This window comes from Camelus bactrianus, chromosome 5, assembly GCF_048773025.1.
Source record: "Camelus bactrianus isolate YW-2024 breed Bactrian camel chromosome 5, ASM4877302v1, whole genome shotgun sequence".
NCBI lineage: Eukaryota > Metazoa > Chordata > Mammalia > Artiodactyla > Camelidae > Camelus > Camelus bactrianus.
Genome location: NC_133543.1, coordinates 77,120,706 through 77,144,212, shown reverse-complemented (window position 1 = coordinate 77,144,212; position 23,507 = coordinate 77,120,706). Strand labels below are relative to the sequence as shown.

Below are 23,507 nucleotides of genomic sequence, written 5' to 3'. Positions count from 1 at the left end.
CTAATAAAATTTTTTAACTGTGGTGTTTGTCCTCCCCTGGGCTCCAAACTATCTAAATAGCAAAAAGTTAAATCTAATATAAACTACATCAAACATTGCCTACCACAAATGAAAAGAGTAAGGAAAGAAAATGTTAACTAACTCAAGAGTCTGGCTTTTCTCCAATATTGGTCTAAATAAAACAGGTCAGTGAATTTACCAAAACAAATTAAATAATGTGTTACAACATAAAAAATAAACTACTTTCACATGATTTTGTTTAGAATTTTCCATGAATATTAATTCCTTCATTACCACTGTTGCTAATAGCTAACAGAAAAATAAAATATCCAATAAACTCCTATTTCAAAGTAAGCACATGAAAATTTGAGATCAGGATACATTATACACAGGAGGTAACTCTTCACACATATCTATATATGTAGGTTTTCCCAGGGAAACAAGCTGGCATAGATTTTAGGGTGCAGCATACAGAAGACTCACAAGGTCCTATGCTGAAGAACTGCAATGAAGTTCAAAAAGACTTTGGAAAAAAAAAAAACCCAAAAAACAAAACAAAACAAAACAAACCCCAAAAGACCTTGGCACTGTAGTATAGTATTAGGCCCTAACCCTTTGTTTATCAAATGAATTTCCAACATCCCCAATTAAGCCTGAATGCTGTATCTATGACAAAGTTATGCTATTATTTTGACATTTGATCAGATCAAAGGAAGATTGATAACAGACACGAAAATCTAAATGGAGGAGCAACCATCAATTTTCCATATGAGGTTAAGTATGTTTGGATTGTATTTTGTATATGGATTTGGCAATTTAAAGAGCTGTTTTAAATCCAAATGGAAGGAGACTAGACAAGAATACAAAAATGATAGTTCTATTATGATGAAGTGACAATGGCTGATTTTTTCCCATGGGTCCTTGAAAGATTTATATATTATTGCTATCCATTTTTACAATAAATTTTTTTCAGTTTTAGTGAGGTATAACTTGACCAAATTGTAATATATTTAAAGTGTACAACATAATTTAAGTATATATACTTGTTATGAAACTATTTTTCATTTGTAAAAACAATAGTACAAATATGGGAGAAAGTTCTTGGTTGATTCCAAATACTTGTCTAATGGATAAGAATAACACTGAATATAAAATATGTCACCCATAGATTACTTAACGATGTCAAACAATATGAAAAAAATCTATTTTTGTGGGAATATATGTGGAAACAACAAAGAGTTCCCTTAGTGTTAAAATATACTACCTACAATGAAGTCCCTTTACTTTTTCCACATTTGTAACTGAATCCTAAGAGGAATACTTTTCAACACAAATAGTAAAAGCTTATTAAATAGAAATAATTTCTATTTCCATATTTATTATGGCAATGATGGAAGTTTATTTTTTGTAGAATGAAATTACTTAGTAGATTGACTTATTTAATTAGACCTATATTTTTAATAATTCTAACAAACGATTACATTTCAAGCATAACAGAGCCCCTGCCTGGAAATGTTTATAAAAGTTATCTTAAGTTAGTATATTTACACAGAATTAGCAAATCTGCATTTAAAAATCTAGACCCTTTTCATTAATATACATGAGATCTTTCTTCTAATTGCTTTAGTTACTTAAAAGTATAAAACATATAGCTTTAAAGTTGTTTCATGGTTTATTATTCCTTTTATTTAAAATGAAAAACAGAGCCAAAAATACATGATGAAATACTTCAATTAATTCCATCCCTTAATAATAGAAACAGAAACTCCAACTTGTAAAATCCTAACCCACTATTTGATTTCAATTAATTTATTTCAGTGAGGTACAAACTTTAAATAAAAGTAGTACAAAGTATTATCACATGATATATAATGAGTAGACGGTCCCAATTAGGAATATAGTTTTTATAAATTGAAATATAGTCAGTTATAATGTGTCAATTTCTGATGTACAGCACAATGTCCCAGTCATGCATATACATACATATATTCATTTTCATATTCTTTTTCATTAAAGTTTATTATAAGATATTGAATATAGTTCCCTGTGCTATACAGAAGAAATTTGTTTTTCTTTTATCTATTTTTGTATATAGTGGCTAACATTTGCAAATTTCAAACTCCCAAATTTATCCCTTCTCACTCCCTTTCCCCAAGTAACCATAAGATTGTTTACTATGTCTGCGAGTGTGTTCCTGTTTTGTAGATGAGTTCATTAGTGTCCTCTTTTTTCTTTTTTTTTAAGAAGGAATATAATCAATTCATTAACATTTAGCTTAAAAACTACAATACTTGTGCCAGAGACATTACCTAATTCATGATTTATCTAATTTAAGAACACAAGTTCTGCCAGTTCTCAATTTGTGAGAACTCTTATCCAGACGATCTGATTGACAGGTGGATACAATTATTCTATTATGAAGCTTGCATTTATCCCGGTAAATTCTTCAATGTGAAAGCTTGTCATTTTCCCCCCAGTAGTCCCAAATAATAACAAGTTATATGAAATGCACAGAATCCTGTAATTTACCTCAAGTTTAGCATCCAGCTCAGCATCAGATGCCACCACGTGCTCATCCTCCTTTTTTCCTGTTGCTTTGATAAAGACCTGTTTAGTTTTCCAGTATTTCTTTTGCATTCTGCTGACTACTGACTGGTTATCTTCTGGTCTGGGCTGCCCAAAGGAATCCATGGAATGACTACAGGGAATAGACTAAAATTAAATTTCTTAAAAAATCTTTTCAATAATAAGTATCTATTTAGCCAATATTTAATCTAATTAAAAAGATACTAAATAGAATATTTATGTTAACAGCTAAACATGCTAATATTTTCTTTGTATGGTCTAAATTTATATTTTAATTATAACATATACAAGTAAAAGGCAAAAATATTAATGATACATATATTAATTTTATTTATAACAAAGGTGTTAGAAAACTGCTATGATTTTGCAGTAATGGCTAGAAATATTTCTATTTGACCAATCTCTATTTGTGGACATTTATTAGTTTCCAATTTTTGCTTTTGTAAATAATATTGAAAAATGAACTTGGACACACTTCTTTGCAAACTACTAACATTTCCTTGGGAAAACTTCCTATGGATTAATTGCTATGTCAGAAGAATACACATTTAATAAAAATCCTCAGATATGCAAAGATTCAAATATATACTCTTCTTTAAAAATTACTCAAAGAAATACTTTAATATCCAATTAATAAACAAAAATAAAGATCTTAAGTGTAGGGGAGATACGTTATAAAAGAAACAGAGATGGAAATTGTAACCTTTTGTAAACTTAAAAATTAATGTCTAAGTAATTGTTCTTAACACAGTTAACATGGCTATATATGGGAAATGCAAATATGAAAAGTGTTACTTAAGGAGATGTGAAAAAAAAGAAGTAATAATAACAGTTTTAAAAGCCCAAATTATTCCAATAAACAGGAGGTAGGAACAAAAGGAGATACTAAAGTATGTGACTCATTCATCACTTCCAGGGGAATCAACAGATAACTAATGTATTCTTAATGTTGGTAAAGAAGTAGAGGTTCACTTTCTTTTTATTTTGAAGTAATTACTAATCAAATAAAAATAGGATGTCTAATTTCTAAATTATAAGGAGCAGAAAAAGAGAGCAAGAAAAACTAGCAAAAGCAAAAGAAGGTTAAAAAACAGGAGTAAGGCAACATAACAAACAGTATAAACTAAGATGACAGAATAAGAACAATTATACTATTTAGTATTATAATGCAAACTTCCTCTTAAATTCAAAGAATCTCAAATCATAAAAAACAAAAAACCATATCCTACTATACGCTATTTGGGATCCACCTAAAACAAAATGACAGAGAAAGAATTACGGGTTAAGAGATACCAGGTAAATATAGTACAAACAAAACTAAAGCAAGGATAGCCATACTGATATCAGACAAATTAGGTTTAAATATAAAACATTATACAGAACAAAGGTAAAATGTAAAGCCCACAGGTGGCCACTCCTCCAGATATTCTCTGGACATTCTCCTGTGGATACCCTCCTGGATTCCTGGGCAGTACAGATTAGCCATCATTAACCGCAGAACCTCTAGGTGCTGTGCTGGTAACGTGGTTGGACGTAGGGTGGAATAGAAAATAGAGAATTTAATCTTGGTACAGAGAGGGGCTGGGTCTGATGTAAGCATGGTACTGTCTGAGATACAGTTCTGAGGGAAAACTTCGCAGCTTATTTTTCCCCTCCAATTTCTGTCTGCTTTTGGTTGCTTTTGATGGCTTTCCATTAGTTTTCCCCTCAGACTGTTATCAGCATGAGGGTCAGTCCAACTGTATGACAAACAGCTGATCTCTTCTACCAAGCTGACCTAGGCTTAGGCCCAATCAGTTAAGAGAACACAGTTCTCGCGTGAAGCAAGAAAATGTCATTCCAAACATAAGCTGAGGAAGAGAAAGGTAGATTGATGACAGATTGCAGAGATACCTACAAGTGTATTTAATAGGTAATGTGGGGCCAATGAAGGTTTCTAAGCAGCAGAAAGACTAAACAGAGTTCAGAACTATCTTTCCATATTTCAGACAAAATATAATTAAAGTCTGGACCAAGGACATTAGCATAAGAATAGATATGAAGGAAGAATCTATAAAACTTGTTAATAATGATTTAATGGTTTTGCCCCTGAAAAATAAGGGCAATTAGGAAAATAAGCTATCTAAGTGAGAACATTATGCATTTGATAAATGACATTCTGAGTTTGAAATAAGGGACATCTGAGTTTACAGAAATATCTAACAATCAATTAAAACAGTAGTAACAAAAGTTGTTTCAAGTTTGGGTCTCTAGTCAGATTGTCTAGGTTTGAAGACAATAACCCTACTATTTGCCAGCTGTGGGACGTTGTGCAAGTTCCATTAATTTCTCTGACCTTCAGTTTTCTCATCAGTAAAATAGGAATGAGGAAGTAAATAGATTGTTATAAGAATCAAATGAGAAAAATACATGTAAAGCACTTAGAAATTATTGGCAGTTAAGAATCACATTATTTTATACATTTGCATTTTAATTTTTAGATTGGAAATGTTGATTTGGGAGTTAAAGATTGTTAAGCAGTGAGAACAGACCTTTAAGAAAGAAAGCAGAAAGGTGGTAATATTTGGAGATTTGAGGAAGGTGAAGCAAGTTTAGGCGAGGTTCTTGATATTGTGCTATGGATTCACCATAATAAGAACAGTTTAATGATAAATATGTACTACATATAACAGGTATTTAAATCCCCAAGTTGAAAGAAATTAAAAAGAAACTTACAGGTTATCGAGTTCAATAGATTTCTATTTTGGTGTAAAAGGATGGAGACTTCCATAAAATGAGAAACCAATAAAATAATTTTTAAAATCTTAACCATCACTGAGAGAATATAAAACAATTACATGGAGAAAATGAATTCTATATGGAGTTAGAGTGAAAGCTTCTACTAATTCCATCACCGAACAAGAGTACTATAGAGGATTAAAGCATCATTTACCCTCATTTGTCATAAAGTCATTCACCAAGGCACTAGCAATACAGACTGTGTGCTTATTTAACAGTTTTTATAAGTAAAATAGCTTTATTTCTTTGACTAATATGAAATTGCCAACATTAGACCAACATTAAGCCATTTTTGTGCTACAAAATCAAGAATTTAATATGGTTCAACCTAAAAAAAAGGAATTCAAACTTACCTCAGAAGAAAGTGCTTTGAGAACAAATGATCTACCTAAACCATGTCACATCTCAAGTCTTTTTCAGGGATCTAGACTGATGGGTTAACACTACGGCCTGCCAGCAAATTAGTCCTTAGCTGACTTCTTGCTACAACAGCAGAGTTGAGTAGATCCAGCAGACTGTATGGCCCACAAAGGCAAAATTATTGACTATCATGTTTTTTCACAGAAAAAGTTTACAGACACCTGATCTAGACAATAGTTTTCAGAGTATAGTCTGAAGAGTCATAAGCCTCTTTAAGCTTTACTTTGTACTGAGATAATGATTATTCCTTATTCATATGTATGTATACATTCATACACACACACACACACACACACACACACATATAATATATATCATATACATAATTTTAAGGCACTGCCTGACTAATCTTTCATCAGTTGTCCATTAATTCTGGAATGGTTTCTGAGTCTGGCAAATCAGTGAGTAGATTATGATACAGGGTTTTCTGTATGCCACCTTTAACAGATGGAGAGAAACTGAAGCCTACTGAAATCGTTAGGGGCTACTGATATGAAAGACAAACTATTAAGTCACAGATGGAGACTCTGCCCCTCAAACTTCCCTAAAGGATATATTTTATAAAGTACCAGCTTTAACATCAGACTAGAATTGCATCCAGGTTATGAATATAATCCTTTCAGATAGGTGACCTTAACTGTTGTTTAGCCAACATGAGTTTGGTTACTCAGATACTAGAACCATTACAGGACTAGAGCAGTTGAAATTTACAAATACTCTAAGACAACAGAACTGGTGCGGAACTAAATTAGCTGACATTTCCAATAATCCCAATAAGGAAATAAGTTTCATATACATATTAAATGCCAGCTTTGTTCTGGGTACTACACTTGACACTGCAATCTTAATGCCAGAAAGACACTGAATGAGAAAGTTAAATATAGATGTGTGCTTATCTAAAATAGAAAGAATATGGCAATTGCTTATAGCCAATCACACACCCTAAAATTCATACTAAGAAGGTAAACTGCCCACAAAGAGGTTACAATCTTGACCTAATATACTTATAAAAGGACTAAAGTGTAATCTTTTTTCAAAAAGAATTCAAAATTATATAAAAGGTACAGTCTTAGAGGAGGCTTAAGATATTTACAAGTTCCTGATAATCTTGGTACTACTACTTACTAAAATAATAATCACTATACTTGTAGAGGCTTTGATAGTTTTAAAAACATTTTCATAAATTTTATCTCCTTTGATCTTGATAACTTTGAAAGCTAGAAACAGCAGATTTTATTATTCTAGTTTTATAAAGGAGATCACTGAGGCACTGTTAAATTAAGGGAAATTTCTCAAGGATACACATACATTAAGACCAACCTGATACACAGCACACAACCTAGTCTTTTGACTTCAAAAGCAATGAATGCTCTTTTGCATTTTGAAGGTGGGGAAAAGCGTGATTAAGGTTATCTCCTATCTTATAGTGAGTTATCTAAAACATACAATATTAGTTTCCTAATTTTCAGGCAACTGGCTTCTAAAAACCTATAGGTTTCCAAAAAGTAGTTAGGTACATAAAAAGGATGTTGCTTGTAAGAATGAAAACAGAAATAGGTCATTAACAAAACTGAAAACTCTAATATTGCAAACTACATTTGAATTTCTAGGTACAATAAAATTTATTTTTTATAACTAGTCTATATTTTCCGTAGTCAGCATAACCTTACTCTATAAAGAAGAAACTACACAGAAAAACAAATTAGATCTTTTCCCCTCAAAATGATATGATTCAGGATTGTTATCTACTTTTCCGACTGATAGACTAAGAATTTACTACAGAGACAAAGTTTACTTATACCACGTTAGTCATTTCATAAAGAACATATGAGTAGCATTTAAAATAGATAATTACATAATTAAAATTAAACTTTTGCACAGAAAAAAACCATCTACAACAAAAAAATACAACCTATGGAATGGGAGAAAATATTTGCAAATAATGTGACTGATAAGGGGTTAATATCCAAAATATACAAACAGCTCATACAACTCAATATCAAAAATCCAAAAATTCCAATAAAAAATGTGCAGAAGACTTGAATAGACACTCTTCCAAAGAAGATGAACAGATGGCTAAAGACACATGAACAGATGCTCAACATCACTAATTATTAGAGAAATGTAAATCAAAACTACAATGAGGTATCATTTCATACGTGTTAGAATGGCTATTGTCAAAAAGCCTACAAATAACAAATGTTAGAAAGGATGTGGAGAAAAGGGAACCCTTGTACACTGTTGGTGGGAATGTAAATTTGTGCAACCTCTATGGAAAACAGTATATGGAGGTTCCTTAAAAAGCTAAAAGTGAAACTACCATACAATGCCATAATCCCCACTCTTGAGTGTATATCCAGAAAAAACATTAATCTGAAAAGACATACAAACACCAATGTTCACAGCAGCATTATTTACAATAGCCAAGACATGGAAGCAATCTAGTGCCCATCAATAGACAGCTGACTAAAGAAGATATGGTATATATATATATACAATGGAATATTACTTAGTCATAAATAATGTAATATTGTCATTTGCAGCAACATGAATGGACCTAGAAAATATTACACTAAATGAAATAAGTCAGGCAGAGTAAGACAAATACTATATGATATCACTTATATGAGGAATCTTAAAAAAAACCCACAAATGTAAACAAACTTGTGGTTAGCAAAGGGGAGAGAAGAGGGTATGAGGAACAAATTAGGGGTATGGGATTAACAGATACAAACTATTACATATAAAATAAGTAAGCAACAGGGATTTATTGTATAGCACAGGGAATTATACCCATTATTTTGTAATAACCTATAATGGGATATAATCTACAAAAATACTGAATCACTTTGCTGGACACCTGAAACTAATACAATATTGTAAACTAACTATACTTAACTTCATTAATTAATTATTCATTGGGTTACTAGAAAATAAGGTGAAAAATGTCAATAACAATCAGTAAGACCATTCAAAATATAAACAATATATTAGAGATGAGGAAATGAATTAGAGAAGAAAATATTTTATCTTTTTGAAAGAATGCCTGAAAACTGTATTTCAAATGTTTTTGATTGTTTAAAGCATGAAACACTAGGATCTTATGTTAAAATGATATTAAAGCTAACTATTTATGAAACTCTAGAATTATATTTCCAACTTTATTGCAAATTTCAGGCCAACACCTCTCCCAATCGTATGCTGTGACCAATGTTCCCAAGTGCAGAGCCTCTCATGAAGATTAAATGAGGTAACACATACAAAACTGCTTTTAAAAATATAAAGTTGTATCTAAGTATAATACATTACTTTAATTACTACACATAGCCTTTAAATAAACAAGAATGTATAGGATGTAAATTTTTAAAACCCTAGATGTTTTTTATTTGACTGACACAATAATTTTAGTGAAATAAACTGAAAGAGAAAGAACTTGCCCTTTCAGTTATTAAAATATATTACAAGGGTGCAGTGCCAAAACTGCAGATTGACCACACACACTTATCTGCGTTCCCCTCCCAAACCCACTCAAATAATGTAAAAGTATAAAACAAAAAAGGATCTATTAACTTATAACTATAGATAGAATAAGCAGTGTCAACAGCTGATGAGAGACTTCAATAACATTTTGGAAGACAGCAGAGAAAGTAGTAACCTAAGCAACTAACAGAGGAAAGGTAATGAGAAGTGAGTCAATTACCTTGCCAAACATCTCAAAGACTCACCATTTAGGGAATGCAGTTTGTTGCAGCCACTGTGGAAAACAGTATGGAGATTCCTCAAAAGACTAGGAATAGACTTACCATATGACCCAGGAATCCCGCTCCTGGGCATATATCCAGAAGGAACCCTACTTCAAAAAGACACCTGCACCCCAGTGTTCATAGCAGCACTATTTACAATAGCCAAGACATGGAGACAGCCTAAATGTCCATCAACAGATGACTGGATAAAGAAGATGTGGTATATTTATACAATGGAATACTATTCAGCCATAAAAACGGACAACATAACGCCATTTGAAGCAACATGGATGTTCCTGGAGAATGTCATTCTAAGTGAAGTAAGCCAGAAAAAGAAAGAAAAATACCATATGAGATCGCTCATATGTGGAATCTGAAAAAAAAAAAAAAAGAAAAAGAAAAAACATAAATACAAAACAGACACAGACTCATAGACATAGAATACAAACTTGTGGTTGCCAAGGGGGGTAGGGGGTGGAAGGGACAGACTGGGATTTCAAAATGTAGAATAGATTAACAAGATTATACTGTATAGCACAGGGAAATACAACAAGATCTTGTGGTAGCTCACAGCTAAAAAAAACTGTGACAATGAATATATGTATGTTCATGGATAACTGAAAAATTGTGCTCTACACTGGAATTTGACACAACATTGTAAAATGACTATAACTCAATAAAAAAATGTTAAAAAAAAAAAAAAAAAGACTCACCATTTAGAAGTTAAAGGAGAAGGGAGGGTATGGTTCACCTGCAGAGTATGTGCTTGGCATGCATGAGGCCCTAGGTTTGATCTCCAGTACCTCTGTTAAAATGAATAAATAAACCCTAGTTACCAACCCCCCACCCAAAAAAGTAAAAAAACCAAAGTGGTTTTTTTTGTTTTTAAAGAAGTCAAAGGAGGAATCACAGAAGTCTGTATACAGCAGGCTGAGACTCTAAACCCTCTTCTTCCCCCTTAATTGATGTCACTTAATGGAAGTTGAAGAAATTGAATATGGAAAGCTCTGATCTTGGGCAAACTAACACAGCAGAGGGTTCGGCCTGAAAACAAAATAATTAACTGAAAGTTTACATACTGAATCATTGAACGTCAAGCTCTTTTCCCCTTCAGTGCTCACCAGTAGCAAAGCACACACATCTCTACTCTTCAGAAAAGACTGGAACATTCTTTCTTCTGAGAAAAATTAAAAGCTCCAGAGAAAAGGAGTATTTCATTTGGATGTCCATCCTAAAAGGATGGATCTTTGCCTATTCACTGAAGAAAAAACTCACCAGTTGATAAGCTCACTCCTACATATCAAGCTTTCAATTAGCTTTGTAATGGTCTTATATAGAGAGAGCCAAAGATAGCCAGATATCTGAAGAAACTCTCCATTCTAGAAAGGCCTCTGACCTAAAACAACAACAACAACAACAACAACAACGGAAAACATCTGAAAGGAAACAAAGACAATATAAGAAAGAAAAGAAAACAAAACATAACCCTCTAACTAATATCCCTCAGATACTATAAGATATTATCTTAGAGAAGTAAGTAAAGATACTACTGCTCCCACAAAAAAAGAGCAGACTATCCCTCATAAAGGAAAAATAAAAGAATGAGAAAGACTCCTTGGAGAAAAAGTATAATAGCTGAAATTTTTTAAACATTAATGAAAGGGTTGAAAAATAAAAGAAATCTCTCAGAAAGTAGAACCGTAAGAAAGGTAAGAAAATTAGAGTCAGTCCAGGAAGTCCAATATTTGACTAAAGAGTATTGAAAGACTGCCTAAGGGAAGAAATAATTGAAGAAAATATTCTATAATTGAAGGAAACCAGTCTCCACACAAAAAGAGATTTGCTCCAAAATACATCATTGTGAACTTCAGAAAACTAGAGATAAGAAGAAAGCTTTAAAGAGAAAAGCAGATCACATACAAAGCACTGGGAGTCAGAGTAAGAGCAGATTTCTCTAAAAGAGCAATGCAAGGTAGAAGACCTGAATCCAGCCCGGAAAAGCAATGAAGGGAAGGCCCAAGATGACAGCTACACAGAACAAGCAGCTCAAATTTAAGCAGCTCAAACTTAAAGGACTTTGGAAAGGAGATCTCTAGGAAACATATCTGATATGTTTGATCGTATTACAGTCATACAGCAGAAATGGTAGTACAATTGGAAAAAAGAGATCAATGTATTCAGAAAATCAGGTTTAAAAAAAAAGCAGTATTAACTCCAATAAAAATGAAGGGAAAGAATATTCAAAAAAGGAGGAATGGTTATAAGGCATTAAACCAACTATGTTGTTGGTTTTTTTCTCCCAGTTTTATTGAGATATAACTAACATACAGCACTGTACAAGTTTAAGGTGTACAGTATAATGATTTGACTTACATACATAATGAAATGATTACTACTTTAAGTTTAGTGAACATCCATCATCTCATATAGATATAAACCAAAGAAACAGAAGAAAAATTTTTCCTCATGATGAGAACTCTTTACGATTTACTTTCTTAACAAGTTTCATATACAACATACACCAGTGTTAATTATATTGCATCACCAGTACTTATTTATCTTATATCTAGAAGTTTGCACCTTTTGATTGCCTTTATCCAGTTCCTTTCCTCCCACCCTGATAACCAAATCTGATCTCTTTTTTCTAAGAGTTTGTTTGTTTTTGAAGCGTAACTGACCTATAACACTGTTAGTTCCTATTATGTATATAGTGATTCAATAATTCTATTCATTCAAAATGATCACCACAATAAGCCTAGTTACCATCTGTCACCATACAAAGATATTACATAATTATTGACTATATTCCCCACACGATACATTTCATACCTGTGACTCATTTACTTTGTGACTGCAAATTTGTACCTCTTAATCTCCCTCTTCTCTTAATCTCTCCTCTCCCCACCCATCTCCTCTCTGGCAACCACATGTTTCTTCTCTGTATCTGTGTCTCAGTTTGTTTTGTTATGCTTGTAAATGGCAAGGTTTCATTCTTGTTCATGGCTGAGTAAAATTTTATATATATATATACACACACACACACACACATATATACATATACACATACATATACACACACACATGCCCACACCATATCTTCTTTATCCATACATCTATTGACGGGCACTTAGATTGTTTCCATTTCTTGGTTATTGTAAATAATGCCGCAATGAATACAGAGGTGCATCTATTTTTTGGTATCAGTGTTTTTGTTTTCTTTAGATAAATACCCAAGAGTAGAATTGCTGAATTATATGGTAGTACTATTTTTAATTTTTTGAGGAATCTCCAAACTGTTTTCCATAGCGGCTGCACTAATTTACATTCCTACAAATAGTGCTGAAAGGTTCCCTTTTTTCCACATCCTCACCAATATTTATCGTTTTCTTTTTCATAATAGCCAATCTAACAGGTATGTGGTGATATCTCACTGTGGTTTTGATTTGTATTTCCCTGACAATTAGTGATGCTGAGCATCTTTTCCTGGGCCTGTAAAGCTGAGAGCATTTCCTCTAAAGATGAGGAATAATACAAGGATGCCCACTTTGCCACTTTTATCCAAAATAGTACTGGAAGCCTAGCAACAGCAATCAGAGAAGAAAAAAAGAAATCCAAATTGGGAAGAAAATAGTAAAACTGTCAATATAGCTATAATGGGGGAGGACAAGAGGGGAATGTGGCAGTAAAGGATAGCTAAGTCCTCATCTACCATAGAAAGTAGGTAGATAATGCTTTAAATTATTAAATCAAAAAGTAGCATATGAACATGTGATTTAGAAAAACCAGAGGAAACAGAAGTGTTGAAGCTAGGTGACACTGGAGATTGGAACTGGGGTAGTAATGTGAGGACTGCTTTTATACATTATGGTCCGTTAATATTTGACTTTTAAAAGTCACGTACATGTAAAACTTTAACAAAATAACAATTATTTTGAAAAATAAGCCTGAATATGAAGCTTACTAATTAAGACACACTTGTACTGGTACCAGAACCATACAGTAGTGGAATAAACAAACAAAATCTACAAGGAGACCAAAAAATAGAAAAGAATGTAGTACATGATCACTGTATTAATTTCCTATGGCTCCTGTAACAAATGACCACAAATTGTTGGCTTAAGACAATAGAAATGTATTATCTCACAGTTCTGGAGGTCAGAAGTCTGAAGTCAAGGTATCAGCAGGGCTGTACTCCCTCTGGGAGGCTCCAGGGAAGAATACCTTCTTCCCTCTTCCAGCTTCTCACAGCGGCTGGCAGTCCTTGGCTAATGGCAACATAACTCCAATCTCTATCTTCACGTCACCTTCTCCTCTGTGTATGTGTTTTATCTCCCTCTCTCTCTCTCTCTCTCAAAAATGAGTACATTTTTGACGGCATTTAGGACCCTCCCAGGTATCCAGAATAATCTCATCTCAAGATCCTTAATCACAGCTGCAAAATTTTACCGTATGAGATAACACAGATGGATTCAAAGAATTAAGACCTGTTATCTTTGGGGAACACATTCAGCCCACTACAATGAATGTAGCATTTCAAATCAGTAGGGAAGAATATATTATTCAATGAATATTGTTGGGACAATTAATCATCTGCAAAAAGAGTTTGATTCTGAGTCATGTAAGAATGGTTCAAATTTTAAATGTTAAAATTTTATAATAATACCATGTGAAAATACAGATGAATGTTTTGTAAGTTTTTTGGTGTCAGAAAACTTTCTAAGGCAGAACCAGGCACAGAAATCATGTAGAACATTATAAAAATTTCTAATTTATATAACAAAATGGACCATAAGCAAATTTTGAAAAGATATAACTCGGTAAATTAAGAATAAGTAAGAAAAGGTTAATATTTTTAAACTAGAGAACTCAAAACTTACTAGTGAAAAGGCAAACTCACCAATTAAAAAATAAAAATGAAACAAGAACAGGCAATTCTTAAGAGAACTTCAAAAGTCCAATGAATACACAAAATATTATTTAATTTTTTTGTAATTAAAGCACAAATGAAAGAAAAATATGTTCATCTGTTAGATGAGCAATGATTTAAAAGGTTAACAGCTTCTAGGAAAGATGAGGGAATGGATGTATGTTTGCATAATTCCTTTCCCTGATCAAAATATGACCAAAATCAGAGAAGGAAACTCTTGCAAAATTGCCACATCTCAATTGGGTTGTTTGTTTTTTTGTTGAGTTGTATGAGCTGTTTATATACTTTGAATATTAACCCCTTTATCAGTCACATCATTAGCAAATATTTTCTCTCATTCAGTAAGTTGTCTTTTCATTTTGTAGATGGCTCCTTTTGCTGTGCAAAAGCTTTTAAGTCTAATTAGGTTCCATTTTTAAAAAAAAATTTTTTTTGAGGGAAGATGTTATTAGGTTTATTCATTTATTTATTTTTAGAGGAGCTACCGGGGATTGAACCCAGGACACAGTGCATGGTAGTGCATGCACTCTATCACTTGAGCTATACCCTCCCCTCTATTTGTTTATTTTTGCTTATATTTCTTTTACTTTAAAAAATGGGCAGAAAACTTGAATAGACATTTTCCCAAAGAAGATATGATTGCCAACAGGCTCATGAAAAGATGCTCAATATCATTAATTATCAGAGAAATGCAAATTAAAACCATAATATCACCCTACACCTGTCAGAATGGCTATCAGCAAAAAACCCCATGAATAACAAATGTTGGAGAGGAAGTGAAGAAAAGGGGAACTCTTGTGCACTGTTGGTGGGAATGTAACTTGGTGCAGCCACTGTGGAAAACATTACAGCAGTTTCTCAAAAAACTAAAAATAGAACTATCATATGACCCAGCAATTGCACTCCTGAGTATATATCTGAATAAAAAAATGAAAACACTAATTCGAAAAGATATATGCACCACAAAGTTCCTAGCAGCATTATTTATAATTGCCAAGATATGGAAGCATCCTAAGTACCCAACAAAAGACAAGTGGATAAAGAAGATATGGTATATATATTCAATGGAATACTACTCAGCCATAAAAAAGTATTAATTTTTGCCATTTGCAACAACAAGGATGGACCTAAAGGGTATTATGCTAAGTGAAATAAGTCAGACAGAGAAAGAAAAATACTGTATGGTATTAATTGTATGTGGCGCCTAGAAAATAAAACAAAGTAGTGAATATAGCAGAAAATAAACTCACAGATATAGAGAACAAATTAGTGGTTGCAAGTGGGAGAGGAAAGGGGTAGGGGCAAAATAGATGTAGGGGATTAAGAGGTACAAACTACTACATAAAATATAAATAAGCTGCAAGGATATACTGTCCAACATGAGGTATAGCCAGTATTTTATAACTATAAATGGAATATAACCTTTAAAAATTATGAATTTACATCTATAACTTACATAATGTACATCACCTATATCACAATAAAAAATTAAATAAAATTAATCCCTGTATTCATTAAAGCAGGTCTCCAATGGGAAAAAAACTGCCATATCTCATAGCACTGATACCAATGAATAAATGTCAGATACAACGAAGTTTGCACCATATTCAATTAAAGAGGACGTCCAAATCTGACAAGCATCTCCTCTAACCTAAAGCAGATTCAGATTTGGTTCTGGCAAACTGAGTGGGTCCTGAAGAGCAATTCCAATTATCAATTACTAATATGAAAACATGGGTCCTTAAAGGTATAGCAGCCAGACTTAAAGAAGAAGCGACATTTACCTTGTGCCTATTTCCCTGTCTCACAGGCTAGCAGAGAGCACTGCTGAAAGAGATCATTAGGTTTAGGTGACGTATGCTTCTTTTCAGTTCTTCTAGTTTCCATGAGGAGAAATTGTCCATAAATATCCTCAGCCGCTTGTCCTTTTTCCCCTAGAGCAAGAAACCTGACTGCTCCCCATTTCTTGACTGAGTAGAGCTAATTTACCAGAAGTCGTAAAATCAGTAAATGTAATCTTCTTTTAACCTCTTATTCACCACTTGTGACCTAATCAGGCAAAAGTCTTTGGTAATTGTGTCTATTATGAAGACCCAAATGTTCCCTTGAGTGGATTATTCCCAGTCTGGCTGGGGGACAGAAGTATTAAAAGACCACTGATGCCACACATATCCTCTAACAATTCTCTCAAAAATAAAGCTAGTATTTTATCTCCATCTGCCTACGTCCTTTGGTTTCAATCTCAAGAGGGAACAAAAAAGGCCAGAGGTATTGTGTATTGGGCTCCCTAAAACTTACAGTAGCCAGGATATTTTTATTTTCCCTGCCAAGAGGCAAGGCATGGCTGTAGAGAAACAGAATTAGCAAGCTAGTAGCCAATGTACATGAAGAAAACTGAAAGTACTACTAAAATATAAAGACAACTTTAAAAAGAAGAGACACATCTTGTTTTCGGATAGGAAGACTCAGTAAAGTAAAGAAGTCATTTGTCTCCAAATTAATCTATACATTTTTAGTGTTACTCAGTCATTATCAAGAGGTTGTTTGCAATTCTTTTTAAAAAGACAAATTGAGTCAAAAGTTCATTGGGAAAACAAAATGTAAACATAATCAGAAAAGAATATGGAAAAGAAGAATAAAGAGATTTTAAAGCAATATTAATTAAATCAGTATTTTACTGCTTTTCCACTTCTACTTTAGAAAGTTCCAAGAGAATATCATGCCCATCCTAACAAGGAGAATAAACTAGATAACTTACAAAATTATGTGTTTTCTTAAAGCCCATTAGAGAGTTGAAGATGTAGAAAAGCTAATGAACCAAAATCCAGAAAGTGAATAGTCCTACCTAGGACTGAAGAGACTTATGGCTCCTTTCATCTTTGGCAGAACAGCAGGAGAAGAAGAGGACGGAAGCTGTTTGACAAAAAAAAAAAAAAAAAAAAGAGAGAGAAAAATACAAGAAAACTACATCTTTTCAGTTCTGAAAAAAGTTGGCCAAGAATTCTATATCCAATAAAAATATCCTTCAAAAATGAAACCAAAAATGAAATTTCAGACAGATAAAAGCTGAAGGAATTTATCCCAACAAGACCTGCACTACATAAAATTCTAAACATTATTTAGGGTGAAGGGAAATGGTAGCATATAGATAGCATAGAGAAACTCAGTTCTACAGAAAGCAAGAGAGAAATCAAAATGGGTAAAAATATATTGATAAATACAAACATTTTCAACAATTACATACACACATACATCTTTAGATTTCCCTAAAAGATTATTGATTTTTAAATTAAAAATAATAAAAATATAAAGCATATGTAGAAGTAAAATATACAACAGCCTAAAAAAAAAGATGGTAACTAGAAGTATAAATTGTAATTTACACTCTTACATTGTTCATGAAGTACTAGAATACATTTGAAAATAGGCTGTTACAAGTTCAAGATGCATAATGTAGTCTTTAGCACAACAATAAACAAAGAATAGGAAGAGGCAAAACTAAAAAATCAAGACAGAAGTAGAATATATTTTTAAAAACCCAACTTACCAAAAAGAAGGCAAGAAAGAGGACCAAAGATTAAGTTGGAAATTAGAAAAAAAAAAAAAGAACACCAAAGAGGACCAAAGAGAAAACAGGAAAATAGAAAAAGAAAACCAACATGCTTAATCTAAACTCAGAAAGCAATTACAAACACATGAATGGAAAATACAACACTGTTAAAAGGCACAGGTTGTAAGACTAGATAAACAAATAGTACAACCCAACTATATGTAGTTTATAAAAAAAACACTTTAAACATAAACGTACAGATGAGTTAAAAGGAAATGGATAGAAAAAGATCTGAGGGAAACATTAAGCTTATAGTAAAGTCAGACAAAACAGGCTTCTAAGTAAAAAGTATTTTCAGAGGTAAGATGAACATTTCATAATAACAAAAGGGTCAATTTATCAAAAGGAGTAATCTTAAATGTGCATGTGACTAATAACAAAGCCACAAAATACAAGGGAAAAAATTAACATAACTTAAGTGGAAATAGACAAATCGACAATCACAATTACAGATTCAACACTCCACCCAGAGTAACTAACAGAATAAGGAATAAAAAATGTAAAGATTTTAAAGGTTTAAGCAACACCCTCAACCAACTTAATTAACTGATATTTATAGATTGTTCCACCACCAACAGCCAAATACACATTTTTCCTCCAAGGGTAACTGGAACATTCACCAAGATAGACCCTAGGCTAGGCAGAAAAAAACCCCCAAAACAAACCAAAAATTCAATAAATTTACAGGTTTTTAAATAATACAGAGTATGTTCTCCAAACCCAACATCACTAATTTAGAAATCAATAGCAACGATCTATCTAAAAAGTTCCCAAATATTTGGAAATAAAATAACACATCTAAATAAATAATGGACCAAAGAAATTGCAGAGAAATGTTAAAATATTTTTAACTGAATGATAATGGAAACATCCAAATTTGTGGGATGCAACTGAAGCATGCTTAGAAGAAAACATAGCTTTAAATACCTATATCAAATGAAAAAAGGTATAAAGTCAATAATTTATGCTTCCACTTTAAGAAGTTAGAACAAGAAGAGCAAATTAAACCCAAAGTGGAAGAAACAAAATAATAAGGATAGGGGAAGAAATCTGTGAAATAGAAAACAAGCAAATAGAGAAAATCAACAGTTGGCTCATTTGAAAAAATTACTAAAAATGATAATGCTTCTAGCAAGACTGATCAAGAAATAAATAAATAAAAATATAAATGAGCAATACAGGGTAGGCAAGAAGAGAATGGGTATGGTAGAAAAATAACTTTGGCTTTATTGGAAATGTTTTATTTCTTTATTTTAAAAATACTTGAAAGAACTATATGACACAATGTTAACAGTTGTTAATGTTGGCTGTTGTAAACATATATATAGTGTGGTACTTTAGTCTTTGGGTTTTGTTTTGTTTTTTAATTGAAACTAAATCCACACACATTTTTTTTAAACCTAAATGATTATTCGCAAGTGAGTCAACAATGGCAAACTAATAATAATAATAATTTACACAGGTGAGTATTAGATGCAAGCAGAAGTTTGAAAAGTTTGACTTAAGAAAAACCTAAGGGAGGAATAAAAAAAAAACACAATGGAAAAGGGAAATAAGGATATTAAATATCAAAAGCCAGTTCACATGAGGAAATCTTTCCAGTTACAGACTGAAAAGTCTTTCACACACTCCTTCTGTTATTAAAATATAAAATTTTAAAGGAGGCACAGTGAGTACTGAGAAACATAAACTATTAAAGAAAAAAATTTAAATACAGTATGTACCACACAATGAAATCACAAAGTTTGACAGTATAGAACAAAACAATACTGTTGTATATCTGTTATTTAATATCTTGATATTTGGTCTTAGTTCAGTCACTGGTATAAATTTTTAGTGTTTTATAATAAATATTCCTAAAAGTGTGGCATCCTAGTTTTTCCATTAATCTCATGTTTGCAGTTTTTGCACTTCAGACTAGCTGATCTCTCAGCAACCACCGAACTCTAACGTTGTAATGATTTGTCTGGCAATTATAGTTACTGATAATTAGAACAATGTCTTGCACATAAGTGTTTCAACGTCAAGATATACAATCACTTTGCACTATTAAATAAATACAGAAATTTCAAAGAATACTGTGTATATTAGGCACAAAGAATAAAAAACGATTAAAAATTTGGTCATATTTAAATATATACATACCACTGTATGTTTATTTGGCCAATAAATGTATAATTAACTCCTATTAAAGGATGAAGCACCTGTGGCTACTCCATAAATATTGATGTGAGATGATTAGCTAATATCGCCTTACCGTATGTTGCTTGAGTCAGAACCAAATAAATCAATACATAAATACTTTGAGAAAGCCCCAAACCATGGATAAACGTTATTTGCCCAATAAACTATTTCACAGTGACTCACAGCTTACGACAGCGTTTAAGATGATCTGTGCATCAGGATCATCTATTACATGAAAAACAATCCGACCCCCTCTACTGGCTAATCCACAGCATCGCGGGTTAGTTGCCAGGATGGATTTTTTCCCCCTCTCCATTTTTCTCACAGCATCAGGCATCTGACCGCTCACAGCTTGTGGGCATGTGACCAGATGATCCGAGTTTCCAGGAGCCGGAGAGGAGCGTGGGGCTGGGATAATGGCCTCAGGCTGCAAGATGTGAGCGCGGAACCCCTCGGGAGCTCGTGGCTTCCGCAGTTTGTCTTAAACCGCACATTTACTTGTTTCTCTTGCCCATCACTAGCCATTTAGTTTCTAAAGAAGACAGGCATTCCCATTACAAAACAATGACTGAAAATAAGCACAACATAAAAAGGTCAGCAGGAAGGCACCTAAAGGCCGTGAACATCTGCCGCTAATGGAAGCGATCTCCACCTTCGAGAAAAATCTCCCAAACAAGCTTCAGGCCCCCGCGCTGGTTCTCCGCCTGGGCGGGTGTGGGTGGAAGGTCCCTTCGTCCCACTGGGACCCAGTTAAGCCCCAAACCACTCTTTATCCGCTCTGCTCGGAGGAGCTCGGACCAGGACCTCATTGCGGAGGGAGGCCGCGGGGGCCGGGGTCCCTGAGGGAACCAAGACGGCCGGCGAGGCCCCGAGAGACCGCGTGCGCGCGTGGCCCGCGCCTCCCGCCGCGCTTCCACCTGGCGGCGTCACCATGGGAACCAAAGGTTTGGCCTCCGGGGCCCGGCCGGACGCGAAGGGCACTGCCCTTCCGCCGCCGGGGAGGGTGGGGGCGAGGGGAGTTCGCAGACGCTCACCTCGACGCCGGATCCCCGACGCGCCGGTCCTCCGCCGCCTCGGGTCGCGCTCGGTCCCGCAGAGGTCGGTCCCTGCGCCCGTTCTCCCCGCCGCCGCCGCCCGCGAGCGCCGCGCCGCCTCCAGGCCGCTTCCGCAGCCGGTGCCCCTCCGCACCAGAGCGTGGAGGTGTCGGGCTCCGGCTGCGGGAGGCGGGAGATTTAAACCCCGCGGCCTGGCGCGCGCGGAAGCCGCGATGCCCTGTTTGCCGCCGCCCGGGCGTCCGCGTTCACTCCCCTCAGGCGCTCGCCTCACTCCGCGGGGCCCGGGCTCTCTGTCCGTGCTTAAAGAAACTCCGGGACCCTCTGTGTTCCTCCTTTCCCGAATTCCTCTTTACTTAATAAAGTGAAATGGCAAACACCAAACCGGTTAGAACATCAGTATCAGGTACTGAGTGGGAAATCTCCAAGGCTTGGGGAAGTGGGAGGAATTCTCGACTTCCTTTTCTGAGCCTTCGCCCGGGTCCTCCCTGCCTCCTCCGAGCACCACTGCACCTGCCGACCCTAAGGAGCCGCCCCTGCGAGGATGTAAGCGTCTGAGCCTCAGTCATTCCTGAATCCTCAGGCGCTTCTCAATACCATTGGCGGCGCGCGGTAAACGTTCACTTGCTGTATTTAACTCGTATTTCAAAGATTTAAAGAGGATTGAGTTAACAGCTGTTAGTAACTGACCTCAAATGCACGTATATATTACCATAGTTTGTCACAAACGAATCTTCGAGTCAGAGGTAAAATTTGCGCCTAAAAACCTCAGAAAAAAATTGGAAATAAGGCAAAAGTAAAATGTTACTGGTGGAAGATGATTTAGATCCAAACTGCTTTCTTTCTAAAGGTGCTAAAAAAAACCTTCCCTAAAACTACAAAATATGATTTAATTAAAACTGTGACATACAGGCTAGAAAGGGGAAAAGTATACCCTTGAGGTAATAACTAAAATCTGTAAGGTCATGAAAGACATAAAGATGGGGTGAGATTCTAGAATATCATCACAAAGTACTTCCTTGAAAGCCTGAAAAAAATAAGTTTTAGAATAGGGAAAGTGTAGACTACTTATACTACTGAGATAATTTGGACTGAAAATATTAAGATGCTTTAATAATTAGACCAGGGATTCTCACCCTGAGATATACAGGGTTTCAAGATGAATACATGGAATAATATACAAAATTTTGGCTTTTTTTTTTTTAAAGGAAAGACTCCTAAACTTTCCTCAGATTCTCAAAGTCCAGATACTTAAAAGGGTAAGAATTAGTATTTGGCAAATATGATTGCTGTACTTCCTCAGATCTTTCCTGACTCACTGATAACAAGTTTGGTGTCCCTCCTAAAGGCATACCTCTACTCTTATTCAACAACTGTAGTATGTTTTAAGTATTTACCTGCCTTTCTCCTCCATTAGATGTGAGCTTCTCCAAAGTGAAAAAACCTCATGCATTTCTTTAGCCTTCTTTCTCAGTACGCTGCCTAATACATACTGGTGCTGAATGTTTATTCAATCAATCAATGAACAGAAACAAAGATAGCTAATTGACAACGGAAGGATATAGTATAAAATATCTAAAAAGAACTGAACACTGTTCTTCCCAAAGAATAAGAGATTCTAATATGGTAAGCAAGATGACTTTCACAATGTTACTATGCACCGTAGTTAAGTTTCTTGCGGTAGTTTAGAATGTGCTTGTTCCAACTGGATAAAGTTTAACTCAAGAATATATTAAACTAATAGCTCTTCGGCTTAGTCTGGAGCAGAGAAAGGGCCTCCAAGGAACACAGCAGGAAGTCAGGGTAGGGCTGTTGGTTTTGTTCACTTAATTGGGGGAAATTACCCAAAGATACACAATGTCTCCAAGCCACTATATAATATAGCATTTATACATAAGAACTTTCCTTCACAGGCCACTAAAAACAAATGTGCAAGTTGGGGCACGGTATAGGAAAGGTGTCAGCAAGCAAGGTAGAGCTACTGACACTCCTAGGCAGGAATCGGTCTTCTTACTCCTGGTGTTGGATTGATAAGGAAATATTTAAATAGCCTTGTACTACTCCCTTAACAAATGAGGCAGCTGCAGTTAACACCATTAAAATACTTTATGGGAGGATTTACTTTCACTTAGAAATGTATTCATAGAACTGCTATTTAGCTTTCTATCAATATATTAACAGATTTATCCTAGTATAAACAGGTGCAC

General features: G+C 34.4%; 1 protein-coding gene across 5 annotated transcripts in view; it reads right to left on the bottom strand.

The window, feature by feature from the left end:
- The window catches only part of ICA1L (islet cell autoantigen 1 like), a 58,902-nt gene extending 37,265 nt beyond the window's left edge, over window positions 1–21,637 (bottom strand). For 4 of the 5 annotated variants that reach the window (XR_012507115.1, XR_012507116.1, XR_012507117.1 and 1 more), the window contains exons 1-3: window positions 21,283–21,637; window positions 17,300–17,367; window positions 2,530–2,698 (exon numbers count right to left, since the gene is read on the bottom strand). Coding sequence is in view for 2 of the 5 variants with exons in the window: in XM_074364160.1 (XP_074220261.1) it covers window positions 2,530–2,698; window positions 17,300–17,331 (201 nt within the window). In the remaining 3 variants the exon portion in view is untranslated. The remainder of the gene's footprint in view (window positions 1–2,529; window positions 2,699–17,299; window positions 17,368–21,282) is intronic. The other variant, XM_074364161.1, reaches the window with a different exon arrangement.
- Window positions 21,638–23,507: the final 1,870 nt, after the last annotated feature.